At 36.3% G+C, this 25,719-nt stretch overlaps 1 protein-coding gene across 3 annotated transcripts in view; it reads right to left on the minus strand.

The window, feature by feature from the left end:
• Positions 1–2,433: 2,433 nt before the first annotated feature.
• The window catches only part of LOC149815374 (glycosyltransferase BC10-like), a 54,769-nt gene continuing 31,483 nt past the window's right edge, over positions 2,434–25,719 (minus strand). For all 3 annotated transcript variants that reach the window (XM_089988808.1, XM_089988810.1, XM_089988809.1), the window contains one exon: positions 2,434–3,018. In XM_089988808.1, the coding sequence (XP_089844934.1) occupies positions 2,887–3,018 (132 nt within the window). In that variant the 3' untranslated portion in view covers positions 2,434–2,886. The remainder of the gene's footprint in view (positions 3,019–25,719) is intronic.

The following is a 25,719-nucleotide window of genomic DNA, read 5'->3' on the forward strand; positions in this document are numbered from 1 at the left end:
CAATATCATCAGCAAACAACATACACCACGGTACATTTTCTTGAATTGATCTCGTAAGCTCATCCATCACTATCGCAAATAGGAAAGGGCTTAAAGCAGATCCTTGATGTAACCCAACCGTTATCGGAAAATTGGTTGTCACCCCTCCACAAGTGCGGACATTGGTTACTACTCCTTCATACATATCTTCAATTATACTAATGTACTTGAGAGAAACACCTTTCTTCATCATTGTCCACCAGAGAACGTCCCTAGGTACTCTATCGTATGCCTTCTCTAAATCAATAAAAACCATATGCAAATCTTTGTTCCTCTCTCTATATCTTTCAATAAGTTGTCTAAGAAGATGTATAGCTTCCATAGTTGATCTTCCAGGCATAAAACCAAATTGATTCTCCGATATCATGACAACCTTCCTCAACCTAGACTCAATCACCCTCTCCCAAAGTTTCATAGTATGACTCATGAGTTTTATACCACGATAGTTTGTGCAATCTTGTATATCACCCTTATTCTTATATAAAGGCACCAAAGTACTCTTCCTCCACTCATTAGGCATCTTATTTGTTCGCCAAATCAAGTTAAAAAGATTTGTCAACCATTCTAAACCTTTCTCTCCCAAGCATTTCCAAGCCTCGATAGGTATACCATCTGGGCCAACTGCCCTTCTTGATTTCATTTTCTTCAAAGCCTCTGCAATTTCTTTCTTTTGAATCTTGCGCATGAAGTCACGATTTATCTCATGAAAAGGAATGGAGAAGTCTCCAAGATCTTGAGCATGACTATCATTAAATAGCTTATCAAAATAATCTTTTCATCTCTCCTTAATCTCCTCATCTTTGACTAAAACCCTTTGCGTTTCATCTTTGATACATCTAACCATACCCAAATCCTTCGATTTCCTATCTCTCATCTTTGCAAGCCTATAAATATCCTTCTCGCCTTCTTTGGTATCCAACTTGTCATAAACCTCCTTATATACCTTAGCCCTCGCGTTTCGAACAACTTTTTTAGCTTCCTTCTTTGCTATCATATACTTCTCCAAATTCTCATTATCACGACTCTTACTTAGATTTCTATAACACTCTCTTTTAACCTTAATAGCTAATTTGACATCCTCGTTCCACCATGATGTATCCTTACCTAGTGGTGCACCGCCTTTAGACTCACCCAATACCTCCTTAGCTACTTTTCTCATACCACCCGCTATCTTATTCCACATTGATTCTGAATCCTCCTCGAGACACCAATCAACTTCCTTAACTACCTGCTCTACAAACATTCCTTGTTTAGCTCCTTTCAGTGCCCACCACTTAATTCTAGGATCTATCCTATGTCTATCCCTTTTGCGGCATTGTCTAATTCTAAGATCTAAAATTAAGACTCTATGTTGTGTAGCTACACTTTCTCCTGGTATAACCTTACAATCGATGCAACAACCCCTATCTCTCTTTCTAAGTAGAAAAAAATCTATCTGACTCGTATTAACCCCACTTTTAAATGTTACTAGGTGAGACTCCCTCTTCCTAAACCAAGTGTTTGCTAAGATCATATCATAGGACAAACAAAAATCTAAAATCCTTTCTCCACTTTCATTTCTTTCTCCTATACCATAGCCTCCATGGATATTCTCAAATCCATCCCTACTAAATGCCTACATGTCCATTAAGGTCACCGCCGATGAAAAGCTTTTCTCCATAAGATGTCTCTTGTACTACTCCATCTAAATGTTCCCAAAATTGATGCTTAATGGAATCATCTAAACCTACTTGAGGTGCATAAACACTAAAAAGAAAATATTATCCATATATATATATATATGGATAATATTTATTTTGTGCAATATATAAAAGAAAAAATGCATGAAATATATATACAAAGAACGATGAATGAAAAATATATACATAAAATATGGACTGTTAAGTGTAATTTATAAAAAGTTATATATATTTTCAAGTATAATATATAGAAATATATATACTATGTATAAATAACATGAAATGTTTTTACATGAGCCAGCTCATGTTCCGGTCGTCTCATTCATGGATGAGCTGAGCTCAAACTCGGCTCGGCTAAACACGAACATGAGCCGAGCCACTAGCTCAATCCACTAGTAAATGAGCCGAGCCCGAACATGCCCTGTTCGGTTCGTTTACCAGCCCTATCTGGAAGGTCAAGCATCGAACTCAAACCCGCCGCATTTGATGGTTCAGCTCGTTTACCTTCCCTATCTGGAAGGTCAAGCATCGAACTCAAGCCCACACTTGAACTGCTGGTCTCAGCATATTGCTCCTCAAATTCAGAACTACAGTTTCTGGAAGTAAAATGGAGACAAAAGCTACATAACCTGCACTACACATGAAAAGAAGAGGGGAAAAAACAGAATTTGAAGACTAAGAATCATCAAGATTGCAAATCAAATGCTCAGAACAGTAGAGAACAAAAAGATTCTAATTGAAAAAAAATGCAAAAAATATATTTACATAGACAAAAATCTAAATTTATCAATGTTCCCAACCGATAAGTCACCTAGAGGATGATGCTAAAAGCAGAATGAAAAAGACATTTACAATTTCAATTAATCCTGGTTCACCAAGAATGGAGTGTGTCTAATAATATACCAATGTCCAAAATTTCTTATTTTAACATGTTACTCAGAGAAACCAAAACATTTAGAACAATTAGCCTTGCAGGCGATCATAGAATGTAACTTGAGCACTTTGCAGCTTGATTCCTCTAGGGCTTCAACTTAGGCATCCGGGACACTTCTACAATCAGCAGAAAACCAGCAACGGGAGCTTGCAATAAATTTACAGAATACACAGAATATAGAAGCTGCAGATTGATGCCCAAAAATGATTTAAAGAATATTGGAAAAATATCCATTTAAATAGTTTCTGTATAATTAGAGAAAATTTCAAGCAAATTTCCCAGTGCCTCAGGAAAGAACTTTCTTGCAAATAAATAACATGGTCGCTTCACTCCATTCCATAAGCATGGCCTTTGAGTTTTTTCTTTCTGCATCATGACAAAACACAATGTCAACGCTACAAAACACGCACCTGCACATGTGCGCATGCACACACGTGCACACGCACATGCATGCACACACATACACACAAACATGCATACAAACATAACATTTAAAAACTTGCAGCTACCAAAGCAAGCAACAAAACATATTTAAATAGATCATACGACATACAAGAAGCATGCAATGGGAATAATACAAGCACATATATCAACAATTTCAACATGCCTCCTACATATTCTGAAGATGTCCAAGTTATCATTTAAAACCTTTAAGTTTGTACAAACTATAAGCACTTAGTAGGAGCAAGAGCAAGAGCAAGAGCATGGAAGCACAAGGCTAGAAAAGAGGATCACCTATTAAGCATCCATTCACCATACATATGTGTGTGTGCGAATGTGTCTATTAGATTTAGAACCCCACACCTACATACATAGGCATCCATATCTATTGCTGAAACATCTAAAATTATTAGTTTCTACTATTAATATTGAAAACTGTGTATTTTATAAGATATTCACTTCTCACTTGCATAGATATACATACAAGATGAAATTTTACATACAGCTCTTGCTTTGGGAAAAAGCTTACTCTACACGTAACTCTGGTTCCATCTTTCAGGAGCGACCTCCCATTTAGTTGAAAGTACATCAAAGCAAGGAACAAGTCTCCAATTGCCAGAACATGAAACAAAAATCTGGAATGTGACCCAAAATATAAGAATTAACTACATTATGAATCTAGAATAGACATTCAATCTTCAAAGTATCATATCCATGTCATTGTTGATCATTACTGTTGTTCTAAACATAAAATTATGTTAAAAGGTAGGGGAGGGGTTTTTTCAAGTTTTTAGGGTTTTTCGATTCCCAACTCTCTCTTGTTCTTCGGCGATTCCGATGATATCTCCAGCAACCATGGGTGTCCTCAGGTACTCTCTCTCTCTCTCTCTCTCTCTCTCTCTCTCTCTCTCTCTCTCTCTCTCTCTCTCTTGCTTTGACTCTCCCTCTCTCTCCTTCTCTCTGGGTGATGTTTTTTTCTTGGGTGCGTTGGAAATTTTCTTGAGTGTTGTTTTCTTCCATTTTTTTGTAGTGGGTGTGTTTGAACTTTGAAATTTGAATCTCTTTCTCAATGTGGTTCTAATTTTGCTATGTGATTGTACATTTTCTTGGATTTGTGGTTAATAGGTGCTTGGATTTTGCTATGTTAAATTTTGTTTTGTTGCTATTTATTGGTCTTGTGAAACATGAACTGCATGCCTTTTTTCCTATGATGGTGGGTACCAATTATGCATTGAATGAGTTGAATGATCGTGATGCTTAAAGCTCTTTTTTCTTGTGCTGGTTCACAGGATATGTAATAGCATACCATGGAGAATGTTTTCTGAAACATGAATTTTGTTGCCACTGAAATTTTTCTGAAACATGAATTTTATTGTTATCCATTCTAAGAAGCATTTATTTGTGCAAATTGTAAAAGTCTAGGATTTATTTGTGCAAATTGTATAGGCTGCAAAATGTGTTCTTGACTCGTTGCTATATGTTTGACACGATGCTTCATTGCTTGCTTATGTGCTGCAGTATTCCAATATCACTATTTTGTCTTGCTTTGTGTGCATTTACCATCTTGTTGTGCTCATGTTATATAGTTCCACCTGCATCTTAACGAACTTTAGATTGTTGCAATTAAGCGTTTGGTTCTAGCCTTTTTTAACATACTGCAAGTCTTATCTTAATTGCGTTTCTTCATTTTACACCAGGACTTTAGACTGTTGCGGATTAAGCATTTGGTTCTAGGCTTCTAGCCTTTTTTTAATTTACTTTGAGGTTTCCCTTTTTCTTTTATTTTGACATTTTTAGATATAACATTGCGCAAGGTTTTAAATAAATAAGATTTTTGTTTTGTGATGCATGAATTTAATTTTGGCTTCTTGGCCTATGTCACCTGGGTATGGGTACGACATGGCCATTCCAAAAAATGTGGGTACGGGGACACGGCTATATATATATATATATATATATATATTCAAAATAAACTAAATATAATCTAAATATATATGTGATATCTAAAATATATAATATACTGAAAATATAATTATAAATCATAAATTGAATACAAACTTGTATGTATGGAGGGTAAAATGGCATATCCAGGTGTCGATGTGTGTAGTCACGGGGACATGTGTGCCGACATAGGTACGGAGGGCAAAATGGAGTGTTTGTGTGACATAACTTCTTGTTTTTTGCTCCATAGTGGAACAATGGAATAAATAAATAAGATTTTTGCTATTATTGTTTTTAAAAATGTTGGATAATAAATAAAAAATTGTTAGTAGCTTTTCCACTAACTGATGCATATATACATACTTGTTTGGTAGGTATATTTGCTTGTTCTTTGCTTCACTAGTAGATTTCACAAACGATGAGCCCGATAGTTATGGTGACGAGGACGATTACCTTCACAATTTGGAGCATGATTATACTAGTGGTGTTGGGAATGAAAGAAATGATAAGGAACATGATGGTCCATATGAATTTGAGGAAGGGTATGAAGATTGTTTCGATCAGGAAGATAAAACATAATATGACATAAATGGGTACTATGAAGATGACCCAGAACTACCTAACATGCATTGAACAACAATACTATGGCACCATGTATGAAAAATGAAGAAGAGTGGGCAAGGCAAGCAAAGTAAAACTCATGCGTTTATGTGCAAACATTGTAAGATGTCTTATCATGGGTCATATACTCATGTTTTTGCGTATCTAATGGGAGCTCCAAAGAGAAAGAGTCATGGGATTGCCTTTTGTCTTGTAGTTTCAAAAGATAAAGAGTTGATGAGAAAAAATAAGAGGCAAGTTCGACGAGTGCAAGCTTCATCAGGTACATTCTAATTAAAAAGATCAAGAATAGATAAACTGAAGCTTATGACTCCTACATCTTTTATATCTAGTGGAAGTAATGTTGATATTTGTGATACATTTAAAAGGTAGAAAGATAAGATGTAGATCATAAAGTTATTAGGTTTTTATGTGCAAGTCGATGTTCTTATATGCAAGTGATTTTTCTGATGTGCACCAGCCGGCTACAAATATTGTCGAGTTTCTGAATACTAGATTTAGAATAGTGGTGTCTTCTAATATGGTGCAAGTGATTACAAACAACTCAACAAATTGCAAGTTAGTTGCAGCACCTTGTGTTATGCACACCCTAAATTTGATATTCAAAGATTTAGCACTTGAGTTTCTTTGATTGGGAGTACTATTTGAAGAGTAAAGAAATTGTGTAGTATATAACAAATTGTTAGAAGGTGAACCCCAGATTTACCTGCGCAAGGAAGAAAGCAAGTGATTTCTATCTTTCGTGACTAATCTATTCAGTAATACGTATATGAAGAGATTACAAAATTAGGGTACAAAAGTACCCTTTAATGAACAATTATAATTACAACATAACATGACTTTTATATGGATACGGGTCTGGACTGAATCCAGATCCGTAAACGACTTTTTTTCACCCTCCCTCAAGTTGTACATAATTTTGGATCATGAACAACTTGCCTTTTAACATCCAAAACTTGTCCTTTGTTAATCCTTTTGTAAATATGTTTGCAACTTGCTCTTCTGTTCGAACAAAATTGGGTTCAATTTCTTTTTCTTCAACCTTTTGCCTTACAAAATGTTGGTCTATCTCAATGTGTTTTGCCCGACTATGATAAATAGGATTGAATGACATATTGATGGCACTTTGGTTGTCACATAGTAAGAGCGATCGAGCAATCGATTCTCCTATCTCTGTGAGGAGATGTCTTATCCATGCAGCCTCTGCAGTCAAGGCAGCCATCGATCTGTATTTGGCCTTTGTGCTCAATCTAGCTATGGCTTTCTGCTTTCTACTGTTCCAAGAAACTAGGTTTGACCCAAGGAAACTGCAATAACCAGATATTGATTGACGTTCATCTGGATCCCTTGCCCAATCAGCGTCAACATAAAACAATGATCTCATGTGCACCTTGATTCAACCCACTCTTTTTGTACACAAGTCCATCACCAACAGTGCCTTTTAGATATCTCAGTATTCTATTGACTGCCTCCATATGTGATGTACGAGATTCATGCATAAATTGAGATACTTGATTGATTGAATACACTATGTCAGGTCGAGTGAATGTTAGATATTGTAACATACCTACTATGTTGCGATATCTAGTAGGATCTTCGTATAAGTCTCCCTCTTTAGAGCTCAGTTTCTGATGTATGACACTTGGGGTTGCCAAGGGTTTGCAATTCATCGTACCTACTCTATTGAGAATATCCATTGTATACTTGTGTTGAGTAAGAGTAAGAATATTGCATGTCTTGTCGACTTCCACCCCAAGGAAATATCGTAGATCTCCCAGATCCTTCATTTTAAATCTCTAATTCAACAATTTCTTTACTTTCTCAATATGAGTTTCGCAGTCTCCTGTAATGATGATGTCATCTACATATATCAATAGGAGTGTGGTCACACTGCTTCAAATCATATATCGCTCTTTTTAATCTACACATGTATTGATTAGCATCTTGTTTTGTATATCCTGCAGGTTGCTCCATATAAACTTCCTCCTTTAAATCTCCATGCAGGAAGGCATTTTTAACATCTAGCTGACTTAATGTCCATCTATCTTCAACAACTAGACCCAACACAATTCAAATGGTTCCCATTTTCACAACAGGACTAAAAGTTTCATCAAAATCCTACCCTTGCTCTTGTATGAATCCTTTGGCAACAAGTTTAGCTTTATACCTTTCAATACTCCCATCAAGTTTATATTTGATCTTGTACACCCATTTCGATCCAACTACATTTCTAATGGGTGGTCTGGGAACAACCTCCCAAGTACCACATTCATGTAGGGCTTCTATTTCTTCGTTCATCGCTTCAATCCATTTCTTTGAGTTGGCAGCTTGATAAAATTTGAGAGGTTCATCTTCTTTGTTTATGGCTGTCAAAAACAGTTGAAAATCCAGTGAAAATTTTTTATAGCTGACCCATTTATCAAGTGGGTGTCGAGCCCGAGTAGACCTCCTGACAGCCAACGTCTGTGAGGAAGTAGGAGGCACATTAAGGTCCGAACAGGAGGTAACAACGGGTGAAAGTTCCTTTTCACCTCAAGTGTAGACGATGCCCTTATACCTTCATGTTTCCAAGGGTTGTGCAACAACCTCTTCTGGTTGTGAAACATCTTCTGACTCCTCACATGTTTTCTTCTGACTGCAGTCCGGAGGCCATTCATTATTAATGTTGAAAAAGAGTTCGGAGCTTAGCCATGGATAATACACCTCAACATTGGATCCAGAGCTAGAGGGGTTAGTTGGTTGATTATCAAAGTTCATCTCATCAAAAATAACGTTTATTGACACTTTGATGCGTTTAATCAAAAGATCATAGCACCTATACCCCTTATAGTCATCTGCATAGCCCACAAATCTATACTTCAAGGCTTTGTCTTGAAACTTATGCCTCAATGAGCTGGCAACGTGCATATAACAAAGAGATCCAAAACACGTAATTCATGGTAATCAGGATGAATGTCAAAAAGTGTAAAGTATGGTGATCTGTTTTCAAACAGTGCCATAGGCAAGCGGTTTATCGCATGCACTGTGGAGTGAAAACCCTTTGTCCATAAGGTAATAGGGAGATTACTATCATGCATTATGCTCATTGCACTCTCAATTATATGTCGATGCTTCCTCTCAGCAATTCTATTTTGTTGAGGTGTGTGTGGGCAAGGCACTATTCTCCTTGTTCCATTATGATGGAGAAATTCAATAAAATCACTAGAGGAGAACTCTCCCCCTCCATCACATTGAAAATGTAGAATGTTTTTAGAGAAATGGTTTTTGATAAAGAAATAGAACTTTCAAAATAATCCAAAGACTTCTGATTTATGCTTCATGAAGAATATCCAAGTATAACGTGAATAGATGTCAACAAAGATAAGGTAATATCTACTTTCCAAACCAGAAGCAATTAGGGCAGGGCCCCAGACATCAGAACATGTGATCTCAAATGGCCTTGAAGCTTTTTTATTGATTGAATTGAAGGGTAAAATATGACTCTTACATAAATGACTGGAATGAGATGATGATCTTCCAAACACGAACTGAGATTCGAAATGATGTCTTAACAAGACATTTAAGCATAACCCTTAAGAAGGGTATAAAAGGAAACAAAAAAGAATAAAAATATTCTTTTAATGAACAAGGAGAAAGCAATGCTTAAGAAGCATTTTACATACATTACAAGAGGGGTTGTACCCCTATATGAGAGAGGGAGAGAACGAGGGACTCAATAGAGTCGTTGGACTCTAAATAGAGCCGTTAGACTAGAGTCCAACCACTCTATTGCTAGTCAAGTCTTAACTAAGACTTGACTAGTTATGTCATTCTAGTTCAAATTGAACTAGATGACAAAATACAAAAAACAGAAAAAGAAAAAATATTATTTATATATAATAATATAATAATACTATTATATATATATATGTGTTTATAAGTTTACATTTTAACACTCCTCAAACTTACGATACAATGAGCAAAAGTTTGTTTAAGAGAAAGTGATATCGGGGAGCAGCGAGAGGCTTTGTAAAGAAGTCTACTAACTGATATTCTGAAGTAACATATGGCAGATCAATTGTCCCATGTAAATATTCCTCTCTGACGTAGTGACAATCCATTTCGATGTGTTTTGTGCGTTCGTGGAATGTTCAGTTATTTGCAATGTAGATCGCACTTTTGTTGTCACAGCACATCTGTGAAGCTTTTGTTGCTTCAACTTTCATGTCAGCAAGCAGTCGTCGGAGTCAAACTACTTCCATGGTCGTGGTTGCCATGGCTCTGTATTCAGCTTCGGTGGTTGATAGAGGTACCTTCTGCTGCTTTTTGCACCTCCACAAGATTAATGATTCACATAAAAAGACACAAAAACCAGTGGTTGAGCGTCTGTTATTACGATCACCTCCTCAATCGGCATCAGTATATGCAAGTAATTCAAGAGAGAAGGAAGAAGACAAGAAAACTTATCGTGAAAGAGAGGACTGAATGTATCTGATAATACACATGACTGCTCCCATATGAACAGAAGTAGGAGCATGTTGAAACTGACTTGCTGTGTGAACAACATGTGTCATATCTGGTCTAGTAATGGATAGATAGGAAAGTGCCCCGTCTATAAGGAGTAGGATCGGCAAAAAGTTCTCTATCATCAATCTTCATTTTAACATTAACAACTTCTGGAGTGTACTTTTTTATCATCAGTAATATCAGACCTGGAAACAATGTCAAAAGCAAATTTAGTCTGAGATAATAAATATCCTCTAGGGCAACTTCAATGCCTAAAAAATATCTCAATAAGCCTAAATCAGTCATTTCAAAATGAGATTTAAGAAGTGTTTTGATCGTTTCAACTCCCTGTTTATCGCTTCCAATGATGATCATATCATCCACATAAAGAAGAAGCACAATGATTCCTGCATTAGAATTCTTAAAAAACAAAACAGCGTCAGTTAAACAAAATTGAAAACCAATATCAATCATAACACGACTAAACCTATCATACCAAGCTTTTGGTGCTTGTTTAAGTCCATAAAGGGCTTTTTCTAAGCGAAGGGCTTTACCCTTAGGAATACTTAGACTAGGAGAGGGGTCCATGTATACTTTTTTCAACTAGCTTTTCATTTAAAAAGGCATTTTTGACATCCATTTGAAAAATGGACCATTTCTTGATAGAGGCTAAGGCAATTAAGGTTCTGACAGTTGTCATACGAGCCACAAGAGCAAAGGTTTCTTCATAATCAATGTCACATTCTTGGGCATAACCTTTGGCTACTAATCGGGCTTTATATCTTTCAAGAGTCATCACTCTTGGTTTTAATTTTATAAACCCATCGACATCCTATAGTTTTCTTTCTTAAAGGAAGATCTTGAATAGTCCATGTAGAAGCCTTTTATAGTACATCTAATTCAACTTTCATGGCTTCTATCCATTTGACATCATTTTTTGCTTGGAGATATGTAGATGGTTCTTCGTATGAGTGAATTAATGCAATGACTGTCATATATGTAAGTGAGAAGGACTCGTATGCCACAAACTTTTCTGGAGGCCTCGAGACTCGGGATGATCGTCTAGTTGGAATGTCATAATATTTTTCAAGTGCACATGGAAGATTAGACCCTTGTCGCCTGGAATATTGGATACTAGTGTCTCTATGAACTTATTCATTGTCAACATTATGATCAAGATCAATAATTCCTTGATCATTATCAAAGTTATAGTCAAGATCATATTCATCAGATTTTGATGTCAGATCTAACAAAAAAGAGTACTCAGTGACTTCCTTTGGTTTTTCAAAATCAAAGAAGCTCTCCTTTTCGAAAAAGGAAACATTTCTAAACACATATAATCTATTATTTTTTAAGTCAAAACACCTATAATCTTTTTTATTTTCAACATATCCTAGAAAGGCACAGGGAATCGCACAAGGGAAAAGTTTATCATTTTTGTCGGTAAATATGAAACATTTGCACCCAAATATTCTCAGTCTAGAGTAGTCTGGAGAAACGTTCATAAGTTTTTCAATGAGAGTGATATTTTGTAAAGAAAAGGATGGCATCCTATTAATCAGATAGGTAGCAGTTAAGGCAACTTTTGCCCAAAAGTCTTTCGAGACTTGATTTGCTATTAATAAAGTCCTAGTGGTTTCCATAATATGGCGATGTTTACGTTCTACCAGCCCATTTTTTTGAGGTGTATAAGAACAAGATCTTTGATGTGTGATGCCATGTGACTTAAGATAATTTTTAAAATCTGTAGATAAAAACTCTCCCCTTGAATCCGTGCGAAAAATGGTAATATCATTTTGAAACTTGTTTTTAACCATATTATGAAATGTTTGAAAATATGAAAATACTTCAGACTTGTGTTTAAGAAAGTAAATCCATGTATGTCGAGAGAAATCATCGACAAAAATAACATAGTAAGCAAATCCTACTTTAGAAATTACTGGTGCAGGACCCCAAACATCCGAGTGTACTAATTCAAGTGGTCTTGAAGAGAAAAAAGTTTTATTCTGAAATGGTAAACTTTTCATTTTGCCAAGAATACAATCTTTACAGTCAAATGATTCATAGTTACAAAATTTCCCTAAATTTGGAAAAAGTTGGATTTTGGCTATATGTGGGTGACTAAGTCTCTTATGCCAGAGTTCCAACTCAAATTTCTGTATATTATAGCAAAAAACATTAACTCATTTTTCTGAATATTATAGCAAAAAACATTCTTCGATATTTCCAAAAAATCCATGTAATAGAGTCCTCCTTCTCTATGGCCTTCCCTAATCAGCTTGCCTGACTGACGATCTTGTACCCAACAACCATGAGAAGAAAAAGAAATATTACACCCATAGTCAGAAATTTAAGATACAGATAAAAGATTTAAATTCAATTTGGGAACATATCTAATTTCTGGAATAGAAAATTTCTTTGTTTTATAATTTTTTTCAAAATTTCTTATTCCTTCTATTTCAAGAGAAGTCTCATCGGCTGTAAAGACCTTTGACACACTTGTTTTGTTTTTAACACATTCAGATAGACTTTGATTATTTGGGGTCATATGAAAAGATGCACCAGAGTCAAGGAGCCAAGAAATTTTACCTGGATCGGAAAAAGATGAGGCGGATGCGCTGGTTGAAGCTTCAGATGAAGAAGAGACACTTTTGATGAGAGGGTGAAGAATCTCCATTAGTTGGGTCATGGAAACTGGTGCATCTTGATCTTTGGGCTCCGATCCAACAATTGCAGCTCTTTTCTCTCTCAGCTCCTTAAGTTTGGGACATTGTGGCTTGTAGTGTCCCGGTTCATGACAATGATGACTAGAGTCCAACGACTCTATTAAGACTTGACTAGTTATGTCATTCTAGTTCAAATTGAACTAGATGACAAAATACAAAAAACAGAAAAATAAAAAATATTATTTATATATATAACAATATAATCATATTATTATTATATATATATGTTTACAAGTTTACATTTTAACAATGACAACTCAGACATTTTATTTCATTTGCTTCTGATCCTAGACTAGACTTGGGAATCAAATTATTTGAGACAAGTTTTTCAATAAAATGATGACCACAATGACCCAATCGACTATGCCAAATAATTGGCTTATTATATTCAGAAATAGCCAACACACTCAGAAAAAACTAATGATCGATGCTGATAGAGCTTCAAGGATGAACAAGTGGAATGAACTGTGGAGGAGAGATCTTCTTAAAAAATGTACATATTGCTTCGTCTTTTTCCCTCAGCGAATGTCTCCCTCGTGCGAAGATCCTTGACATAAACAGAAGAGGGAGTAAATTCAACTGAGGCATTAATATCATCATCAAGTTTTGAGACGGAAACGATATTTTTCTGAATATTTGGTGCATGAAGAACATTTGAAAGTTTGAGGGAGGACTTAGACATGGGTATAACAGCATTTCCAATGTGTGAGATGGAGTGGTGAGTTTCATCTCCTATGACTATACTATTTCTACCAACATAAAGAATAGGGTTTAAGAGTTTACCCGCATCACCTGAAACGTGGGTTGCTGCCTCTGAGTCAACATACCAAGTGCCTTTATCATGTTGCTTCATATTCAGTCCTGCCAGTGCTGCCAATAGTAACTCCTTTACTTCTCCCCTAGCCTTTGAGTTTTTTGTGTTTTTCCTAGGTTCTGGCTGCGAAGATTTCCCTTTATTTTGGGGATTGAACCAACAATTTGCTTTAATATGTCCCCTTTTGTTACATAAAAAGCAGGTAGGAATGGGCCTTTGACCTTGCTGATTGGAAGAAACATTAGGCGTTGGAAGTAGCCCACGACCCCCAAAGCCATGTCTTCCCTGTCCACTCCTGCTTCGAAATGCTCCACCTCCTCTTCCTCTGCCATAAGTCAGCCCTGTATCAAGAACTTCTTGAGTCCCAGATGGCACATAATTTTCTTCAGAGAAACCCTTCAGACTCATCTCATATTGCAACAATTTTGCACGTAGATCTTCGAACTTAGGAAGCACTGGGAGACACAATAAAGACGTTGTCAGAACATGATAGTCTGGCCCCAGCCCGCTTAGAGTTTGATGTACTTTATCTTTATCATTAACCACACATCCCACGATAGTCAACTGATCTGTGATGCTCTTCATTCTATTTAAGTATTCCATGATAGACATGGAATCTTTTCTCAACATCTGAAATTCTCGCTTAAGAAACACAACTCTAGCTTTGAATATTTGTGAATATGTCTGAAGTAACTTGTCCCACAACTCCCTGGCTGAACAATCATCAAGAATGACCACAAGAACCTCTTGCGACAATGTAGAGGTGATGTATGCTACCAATGCTTGGTCTCGCTTCATCCAAGCGATGTAATCCGGATTTCTGAGAAGTATAGTAGAAAATGCCCCTTTATAATCTTCATTTTCCTACGAGATAAACTTTGGAGGGGTTGGAATTGACTCATCCAGATGTCCAGAGAGATCTTGACTCCTTGTAAAAGGAACGATCTGTCTTTTCCAAGTCAAGAAATTTGTATTGTTTAACTTCTACTAAGGAAATTAGAAGAAATAGTTGTTTGTGGTGTAATGAAAAAGGGCGGAAGCACCAATAAAGCAAACCACACTTGAAGAGTGATCTCAAGAGCCAAGAACATAAACACTAAAAGTGTATACAAAAACCCACTAAAGGGAAAAATGACTAAAAATCATAAGTTGGATATTATTGAAGAAAGAAAGAGGGTAAAAAACCCTTGAAAATACAAGAAAAAGCCTCCTCTATTTATAAATGAGGAAAACCAAAGAGGAGGGACCACAAGGGGGCTCCCATCTAGTCGTTGAGAGCCCCAATGGTCATAAATATGACCGTTGGGGCCCCAACGACAAGATGAGTGGAGCCCCTTGTAGTCCTACAAAATTCAAAACAAAAAAGAAAAAAGTGTTAGAACCTTGGGGATATAAGATTTGGTATATAGGAATAAATAGGAATAGGAATGGATTAGGGATTGTTATGAGTCGTGAGTTTATAGATAATGCAGTTGAGGTCCGTAGGAAGGGTGATAGGATTTTACTTATTAAATTAGTATTAGGTACGAATATTATTAATATTATTAGTGTTTATGCACCTCAAGTAGGTTTAGATGATTTCATTAAGCGTTAATTTTGGGAAGATTTAGATGGAGTAGTACAAGGGATATCTTATGGAGAAAAGTTTTTCATCGGCGGTGACCTTAATAGACATGTAGGCATTAGTAGGGATGGATTTGAGAGTATCCATGGAGGCTATGGTATAGGAGAAAAAAACAAAAGTGAAGAAAGGATTTTAGATTTTGGTTTGTCCTATGATATGATCTTAGCAAACACTTGGTTTAGGAAGAGGGAGTCTCACATAGTAAAATTTAAAAGTGGGGTTAATACGAGTCAGATAGATTTTTTTCCTACTTAGAAAGAGAGATAGAGGTTGTTGCATCGATTGTAAGGTTATATCGGGAGAAAGTTTAGCTACACAACATAGAATCTTAATTTTAGATCTTAGAATTAGACAATACCGTAAAAGGGATAGACATAGGATAGATCCTAGAATTAAGTGGTGGGCACTGAAAGGAGCTAAACAAGGAATGTTTGTAGAGCAGGTAGTCAAGAAAGCTGATTGATGTCTCGAGGAGGATTCAGAATCAATGTGGAATAAGATAGCGGGTGGCACGAGAAAGGTGGCTAAGGAGATATTGGGTGAGTCTAAAGGCGGTGCACCGCTAGGTAAGGATACATCATGGTGGAACGAGGATGTCAAATTAGCTATTAAGGTTAAAAAAGAGTGTTATAAAAATCTAAGAGTCGTGATAATGAGAATTTAGAGAAGTATATGATAGCAAAGAAGGAAGCTAAAAAAGTAGTTTGAAACGTGAGGGATAAGGTATATAAGGAGGTTTATGACAAGTTGGATACCAAAGAGAGCGAGAAGGATATTTATAGGCTTGCAAAAATGAGAGATATGAAATCGAGGGATCTGAGTACGGTTAGATGTATCAAAGATGAAAAACAAAGGGTTTTAGTCAAAGATGAGGAGATTAAGGAGAGATGAAAATATTATTTTGATAAGCTATTTAATGGAAGTTATGCTCAGGATCTTGGAGACTTCTCCATTCCTTTTCATGAGATGAATCGTGACTTCATGTGCAAGATTCAAAAGAAAGAAATTGCAGAGGTTTTGAAGAAAATGAAATCAAGAAGGGCAGTTGGCCCAGATGGTATACCTATCGAGGCTTGGAAATGCTTGGGAGAGAAAGGTTTAGAATGGTTGACAAATCTTTTTAACAAGATTTGGCGGACAAATAAGATGCCTAATGAGTGGAGGAAGAGTATTTTGGTGCCTCTATATAAGAATGAGGGTGATATACAAGATTGCACAAATTATCGTGGTATAAAATGTAATAAAATATGCGGAAAACCAAAGAGTGTGATAAGCACTTACAATATCCACCAATGAACAAATAAAAAGGGATAACACCCAAACCCACAAAGAGACAACACAACATAAAAATATAAATGTCTCTTATTGAAAAAAGAGAGAGCTCTCAAGAGTGAAAAATACAAGAGGGGATCACCCCTATACATACACAAAGAAGGAGAGGAGGGATGGCCTTAAGGCCTTAAAAGAAGAGCCACCTAGGGGGCTCCCCATGGAGTCATTGGGAGCCCCCATCGACTCCATGGTGGGGCCCTATATGTGAACAAAAAAACAAAAAAAAGAAAAAGAAAAAAGTGCAAAAATAATTACAAAAATAAAAGGAAAATAACAAGTACCCCTATCGGGTAATTGTGAAATGACTAAAATACTCCTATTGGGTATATTAGACAAAATATATATATATATATAAACATATATATATATAGATTACATGTATTTTAACACCCTCCCTCAAGCTTTACGAGGATATAACCGAAAGCTTGTTAAGGAGAAACAAAAAACGAGGAGCAGCAAGGGCTTTAGTGAAGAAGTCCGCCAACTGGTACTCGGATGTGACGTAAGGTAGTGCTATGGTTCCTCCTAGGTATTCATCACGTACGTAATGACAGTCCATCTCGATATGCTTAGTACGCTCATGGAAGGTGTGATTGCTTGCAATATAAATTGCGCTTTTGTTGTCACAACATATCTTCGAAGGAGTAGAGCTGACAATGCTCATATCATTGAGGAGACTTCTTAGCCATACAAGTTCCATGGTTGTAGTGGCCATAGCACGATATTCCGCTTCCGTTGAGGACAATGATACTTTGTGCTGCTTCTTGCATCTCCAAGAAATCATAGTCACCTAAAAAAACACAAAAAACCATAGTTGAGACTCTGTCATTGGGATTTTCTCCCCAATCAGCATCAGTATAAGCAATTAAATCAAGTGATGAGGAGGAGGAAAGAAAAACTCCCTTAGTTATGGTGTTTTTGATGTATCTGACGATCCTCAAGACTGCACTCATGTGCACGGTTGTAAGTGCATGTTGAAACTGACTGACAGAGTGGAAGGCATGAGCTATGTCTGGCCGAGTGATGGATAAGTAGGTTAGACACCCAATAAGTTGCTGGTAGGGAGTAGGATCCTCGAGAGGTGTTCCATCTTCCAATCTTAACTTTGAATTGATGACTTCAGGGGTTTTTGTCTTCTTATCATCGGAGATACCAGACTTAGAACAAATGTCAGCAGCAAGTTTCATCTGAGAGAGAATGTACCCTCGAGGAGAGTACGCCACTTCAATTCCTAAAAAATATCTTAAGAAACCAAGGTCAGACATGTCAAAATTTTCTTTTAAAACTTTCTTAATATCATTAATTCCTTGCTCATCACTTCTAGTGATCATCATATCATCAACATAAAGTAGTAAAATAACTACTGAAGACCCTGCACTTTTCACAAACAAAGCAGTGTCAGTATAGCATGAGCGAAAATTCAAACTTGTCATTACATTACTAAATCTATCATGCCAAGCCTTTGGGGCTTGCTTCAAACCATATAATGCCTTTTTAAGTTTGAGAATTTTATTTTTACCAATACATACTCCTGGTGGAGGATCCATGTAAACCTCTTCATTTAATTCACCATTTAGGAATGCATTCTTAACATCTAATTGATAGATAGGCCATTTTTTAACTGACGCAACGGCAATAAGAGTCCTAACACTGGTCATCCTAGCTACGGGTGCAAAAGTTGTAATGAGATATTGCGGAAATATAAAGAGTGCTTATAAGCACTTACAACAATGAATAAAAGAGACAATATCACAAGTCCACTAAGGGACAATACAAGCACAAGCCTTTAATAAGGCAACAATATAAAAAGTCTCTTATTGAGAAGAGAGAGATCTCTCAAGCATGAAAAAATATACAAGGGGTTCACCCCTATTTATACAAGACGGAGAGGAGAGAAAGGAAGGCCAAGGGCTTCAAAAGGAGAGCCCAAAAGGGGGCTCCCATAGAGTCGTTGGGAGCCCCCAACGGTCACATTTGTGACCGTTGGGGGCTCCAACGACTCTATGGTTGGAGCCCCTTTTGAGCCTCAAAAAATACAAAAAACAAAAATAAAAAAGAAATTTACATTTTATCAAAACTGAAAAATAGTTGTTTTCTAAAACAACTATGTGAAATTACAAAAATACCCCTATCGGGTATTGATGTAATATATATATATATATATATATATATATATATATAAGAGGTACATTTTAACACCCCCCCTCAAACTTTACGGGGAAATGACGGAAAGTTTGCCAAGAAGAAACATGAAGCGAGGAGACGGAAGAGCTTTAGTGAAGAAGTCCGCCAACTGATATTCTGAAGTGACATACGGTAGAGCAATGGTTCCTCGTAAGAATTCGTCACGAACATAGTGGCAATCCATTTCGATATTTTTTGTACGCTCATGGAAGGTATGATTGCTCGCAATATAGATGGCACTCTTGTTGTCGCAGCATAATTTTGAGGCTTCAGTAATATCAACCCCCATGTCTTTAAGCAGACTGCGAAGCCAAATAAGTTTCATTATCGTGGTTGTCATAGCCCGATACTCAGCTTCAGTGGATGATAGTGAAACTTTCTGCTGCTTCTTGCATCGCCAGGCAATCAAAGAGTCCCCTAAAAAGACACAAAAACCAATAGTTGAGACTCGATCATTGGGATTACCTCCCCAATATGCATCAGTATAAGCAAGAAGATTCAAGGAAGAAAAGGAGGATAGAAATAGCCCTCTATTGATGGTATTCTGAATGTAACGAATGATTCGGAGAACAACACTCATATGCACAGTGGTAGGAGCATGCTGAAATTGGCTAACTGAATGAACCGCATGGGCGATATCTGGTCTGGTGATGGTTAAATAAGTGAGAGACCCAATGAGTTGTCTGTAGGATGTGGGGTCTTTCAAAAGAACCCCATCCTCTAACCGTAATTTGGCATTAATGACTTCGGGAGTCTACTTTCTTGTCATCAGAAATCCCAGACTTAGAGCAGATATCTGCAGCAAGCTTCATCTGTGACAAAATATATCCTCGAGAAGAATATGCAACTTCAATTCCAAGAAAATATCTAAGAAAACCTTGTTAGAAAGTGACTTTGAATACATTAGGTTCAATAATGAACCCATACACATGCACACGAAGTGCGAATATACCCACTCAATGGAACAACACAAGCACATCATGTGCTAATACATAAACCCATAAAAGGGGTAAATATAACTTAAAGTCATAAGTTGAATATTATTGAGGAAAAAAGAAGAAGAGGGTAAAAACCCTATACAATGGAGCATAAGCTCCTCCAAGGAGTTAGGGAATTATAAGGGGAAAGCCCCTATTTATAATACAAGCAAGGAGCCACTTAGGGGGCTCCCAAAGGAGTCGTTGGGAGCCCCCAACGGTCACATTTGTGACCGTTGGGGGCTCCCCAACGACTCTTTGGGGAGCCTCCCTAGGTGGCGCAAACCACTAAAAAAGAGAAAGAAAAAAGAAAAATAAAAGTAAAAATTACAAACATATTCCAAATGGAATATGCGTAAAACTGTGAAATGACTAAACTACCCCTATGCCTATAAATAGAAAAATATATATTTTATATATATAATTAGGATAATACATATGCATATATACCATATATGAATATGTATTATCCTTTATATATATAAAATATATATAAGATTACATAAGTTGAATGATACATTTTAACAAACCTAAATCAGACATATCAAAATTATTTTTTAACATATTTTTAACATCAATAATACTATTTTGATCATTCCCAGTGATAATCATATCATCAACATAAAGCAACAATATTACAATACTCGTACCTGCATTTTTGACAAAAAGAGCAGTGTCAGTATAACAAGAGTGAAATCCTAACTTTATCATGATATCACTGAAACGATCATACCAAGCCTTAGGAGCTTGTTTAAGGCCATACAATGCCTTCAAAAGCCGAAGTGTTTGACCTTGCTTAATATTAATTCCGGGTGGCGGATCCATGTAAACTTCTTCACTTAAACTTTCATTTAAAAAAGCAGTTTTTACGTCGAGTTGATAGATAGGCCATTTTTTGGTTGATGCGACAGCTATTAGGGTCCTGACACTGGTCATTCGAGCTACGGGAGTGAATGTTTCTTCATAATCAATGCCATATTCTTGGGAGTATCCCTTAGCGACTAATCTAGCTTTATATCGTTCCAAAGAGCCATCGCTTTTAGTTTTAACTTTGAAGACCCATCGACACCCAATAGGTTTTTTGTGTGAGGGTAGATTAACTATTTCCCAAGTATTAGCCTTTTTTAATGCATTTAGTTCAACTTGCATTGCTTCAACCCAATGTGGTATAGATTTAGCTTGATTATAGTGAGCGGGTTCAAAATAGGAATGTAGGGTTATTAAACATGCCCGATAGTTGGGAGTTAAGGAATCATAGGATACAAACTTATTTGGGGGTATTGATATTCTAGAAGAATGTCTAACTTGTGGTTCCTCAGAAGATTCAGAAATTTGAGAGTATTTTTCGAGGGCACTAATAGGATTTTCTTGATTTCTTCTTGAGTAAACATTTATATTTGTATCACTATCATTTGAGGGTGTTATATCAAGATGGGACACTTCACGTGTATCTTCTATGTTTTTAAGAAAATCTTCTTGTATGTCATCGATAAGATCATGTAAGAATATGTAATCAATTTCATTTGTTTCTTCTATTTTATCAAAACCGTTCTCTTCTTCTAGAAATGTTACATCTTTTGAAACATATAATTTATCATTCTCAAAATCATAACATCTATACCCTTTTTTATTTTTACCATATCCTAAAAAAACACATTCAATTGCTTTTGGAGACAACTTATCCCTTTTATGTAATAAGACAAAACATTTGCAACCAAAAATACGAAGACGATTGAAATCGGGTAAAATTTTAAAAAGTTTTTCATAGGGAGAAGCATTTTTTAATTTAGAAGAAGGCATTTTATTGATTAGATAAGTGGAAGTTAGAACGGCTTCGGCCCAAAACTTCTTTGGAATATTCCTAGAAACAAGTAATGTTCTAGCGGTTTCTATAATGTGCCTATGTTTCCTTTCCGCTAGGCCATTTTGTTGAGGAGTCCTAGGACATGACTTTTGATGGAAAATTCCATTTTGGGTTAGATAGTTTTGAAATTCATGAGATAAGTATTCGCCACCGGAATCGGATCTTAAAATAGATATATCATTTTGGAATTAATTTTGAATCTTTTTATGGAAGTCTTTAAAGAAAGTGAATACTTCCGATTTATGACTAAGAAAGTAAATCCAAACATACCGAGTAAAGTCATCAATAAAAGTAACATAATACGAATAGCCCCTTTAGACATAACCGGAGAAGGCCCCCAAACATCTGAATGCACCAATTCAAAAGGTCTTGATGAAAGAAAAGTTCTAGTTGGAAATGGAATAGACTTCATTTTTCCAAAAATGCAATCTTTGCAATTAATTTCGTTTTCCTTACAAAATTTGTTTCCAAAAGGAAAGAGATATATTTTGGAATAACTTGGATGACCAAGTCTTTTATGCCAAGTTTCCATGTTTTTTTCTTGGACATAAGAACAAAAATGATTTGAAGGGAGATCAAGATGGTCCATATAATAGAGGTCTCCATTTCTATGGCCTTGCCCAATCCGCTTCCCGAACCGGAGATCCTGCACAAAGCAACCATTAGATGAGAAAGATATTTTACATCCATGGTCGACAATTTGAGAGACCGAAAAAAGGTTTAGATTTAGCTTGGGAACAACTCTTACTTTTGGAACACAAAAATTTTGGGAATCTTTAAAAGAGCCAATACTTGAAATTTTTAAAAAGGTCCCATCGGCCGTAGAGACACAAGAGTCCTTTGAATTGGTGCAAACATCAATAAGTGCATTTTCATAGGGGGTCATATGAAAAGAGGCTCCGGAGTCAAGGATCCAAGAATACGTACCAGGTGATGATGTCGAAGCAATAGCCGCACCCGATGTGGAGGAAGAAACTTTTAGAATTTGTTGGAGAGCCATAGATATTTGTCCAAGAGTTTCTTTGAGATCATTGTTCTTGCGTTCATCTTCTTTGGTGGTAGTTTCTTCAAGAGAGGCCACCTTAGGCTTGAAAGTTCCATTAAGCTTTGGGCAAGCGGGTTTAATGTGACCCGGCTCATAACAATGATGACAAACAATCATTTTTCTTCCTCCATTGTAGTTTCCTTGTTTCCCAAAATGAGGAGATTTATAGGTTCTAACATTGTTACCCGGTTTTGATACAGCAAGTATTTCATCAACATGTTTACTCATGTCAAGCATTGTCTCCTCTTGAGTGATTTCGGCAATAGCATCATCAATAGGAAGAAAAATAGATCTATGGAGAAGTGAGGATCTCACTTGCTCAAATTCGGGACGTAGCCCAAAAAGGAATTGAAACAATCGTTCTTGTTTCATTTGTTTTTTTGTCTTAAATCAATATCTTCCATAGAAACCCATTTTGGCTCCAAAAGAGCCAATTCATCCCATAGTGGGTTTAGGGCACTATAATAGTCTTGAATGCTAGAATCACCTTGTTTGGTGGTTCTAATCTTTTTTTGCAAGAAATATGCTCTTGCAAGATCCTTTTGGATATACATACCCTTCATAAAGGACCAAGCCTCATTGGCTCTACGAAATTTAGCTATGTTAGCATATACCTTAAGCTCAACATTGTTCATAAACCACGCAAGGATTTTTGCGTGATTGCTTTCCCAATCTTCCACTTCTTTTTTATGATTTTCAATGGCCTTGAGGCGAGCATCTCCTTCAAGAGCCTTTTCTTGACCTTCTTCGTCCTTTGTGAGCATAAGCTTAGGTTCCGGAACGGTCCCCATGACAAAACCCCAAATTTTCTTACCTTTGAGGTTATTTTCCATTGTCGATGCCCACATCATATAATTCTTTCCATTGAGCTTGAAGGATAAGTCAATCTTTGCCTCCATGATGTTGCCAAGAAGTGAGAAGAGATCCACCAAATATGAAATACACGAACCACACATTTCCTTCAAGAATCAAGTGGCTCTGATACCATGTAATGAGATATTGCGGAAATATAAAGAGTGCTTATAAGCACTTACAACAATGAATAAAAGAGACAATATCACAAGTCCATTAAGGGACAATACAAGCACAAGCATTTAAAAAGGCAACAATATAAAAAGCCTCTTATTGAGAAGAGAGAGATCTCTCAAGCATGAAAAAATATACAAGGGGTTCACTCCTATTTATACAAGAGGGAGAGGAGAGAAAGGAAGGCCAAGGGCCTCAAAAGGAGAGCCCAAAAGGAGGCTCCCATAGAGTCGTTGGGAGCCCCCAACGGTCACACACATTTGTGACCGTTGGGGGCTCCAACGACTCTATGGTTAGAGCCCCTTTTGAGCCTCAAAAAATACAAAAAACAAAAAACAAAAATAAAAAAGAAATTTACATTTTATCAAAACTGAAAAATAGTTGTTTTCTAAAACAACTATGTGAAATTACAAAAATACCCCTATCGGGTATTGATGTAATATATATATATAAGAGGTACATTTTAACAAAAGTTTCTTCATAATCTATACCGTATTCTTGAGCATATCCTTTTGCTACTAATCGGGTTTTATAGCGTTCTAATGAACCATCACTTTTAGTTTTAATTTTGAAGACCCATCTACATCCAATTGATTTCTTTCCAGTGAGTAATGAAGTTATTTCCCAAGTTTTTGCCTTTTCAAGGGCACTAAGCTCTAAGTTCATGGCTTCAGCCCATTGAGGGATGTTTTTGGCTTCATTATAATGTGAAGGTTCATGAAATGAGTGTAACGCAATTAGACACGCTCTATACCTTGGAGTTAGGGACTCATAGGAAACAAACCTATTAGGAGGATTGGATATTTGGTTGGATCTCCTTAAAGAGGTTTCTTCTATGTTGGACCCTTAAGAGTATTTTTCTAAGGCGCTCCTTTGAGCTTGTTGACCACGCCTAACATAGGTTTGGATTGGTCTATCACTTTCATCTTCAACATTGTCAAGAGGAATATCCTCTAAGTCATTCAACGACTCATTAGAGATTTCCTCTTCTTGAGGAGTCTCATCTTCTTGGGAGAGAAGATCAAATAAGAAAGCATATTCACTTTCGTCAATATCTTTAGTTTTCATAAAACCATTTTCATTTTCCAAAAAGGTTACATCTTTGGATACATAAAGTTTGTTATTTTTCAAGTCAAAACATCTAAAACCCTTTTGATTTTCTTCATATCCTAAGAAACACATTCAATAGTTTTAGGAGATAATTTGTCTCTTTTATGTGTAAGGATAAAACATTTACACCCAAAAATTCTTAATCTATTGAAATTGGGTGTTCTTTCAAATAGTTTTTCATATGGAAATGTATTTTGTAAGGATGAAGATATCATTCTATTTATCAAGTACGTTGAGGTTAAGGCGGCTTCGGCCCAAAAACTCTTTGGAATTTCCTTGGAAATAAGGAGTGTCCTAGTGATTTCCATTATGTGTCTATGCTTTCTTTCGGCTAAACCATTCTATTGAGGAGTCTTAGGACACGATCTTTGATGACAAATTCCATTTATTTCTAAATAATTTTGAAATTCATTTGATAGATATTCTCCACTCGAATCGGATCTAAGAGTACAAATATTACTTGAAAATTGATTTTTGACTATCATATGAAATTTCTTAAAGAAGTCAAAGACTTCGGATTTTAAATTGAGAAAGTAGATCCACACATAGTGTAGTCATCAATGAAAGTAATGTAATAAGAGTATCCTCCTTTAGACATGACCGGGGAAGGACCCCAAACATCCGAATGGACTAACTCAAAAGGTCTTTTGGACACAAAAGTTCGATTTGGAAAGGGAGTGGATTTCATTTTGCCAAATATACAACTCTTGCAAACAAAATGTTTCTCATTACAAAATTTCTTTCCAAATGGAAAGGAGTACATTTTTTAGAAACTTGGATGTCCAAGTCTTTGATGCCAAATTTCAATATTTTTATCTTGGACACGGTTACAAAAAGAGTTAGTGGAAAGTTTCAAGTTGCTCATGTAATAGAGATC

The sequence above is a fragment of the Nuphar pumila genome, chromosome 15 (assembly GCF_984573655.1).
Source record: "Nuphar pumila chromosome 15, dmNupPumi1.hap1.1, whole genome shotgun sequence".
NCBI classification, from domain to species: domain Eukaryota; kingdom Viridiplantae; phylum Streptophyta; class Magnoliopsida; order Nymphaeales; family Nymphaeaceae; genus Nuphar; species Nuphar pumila.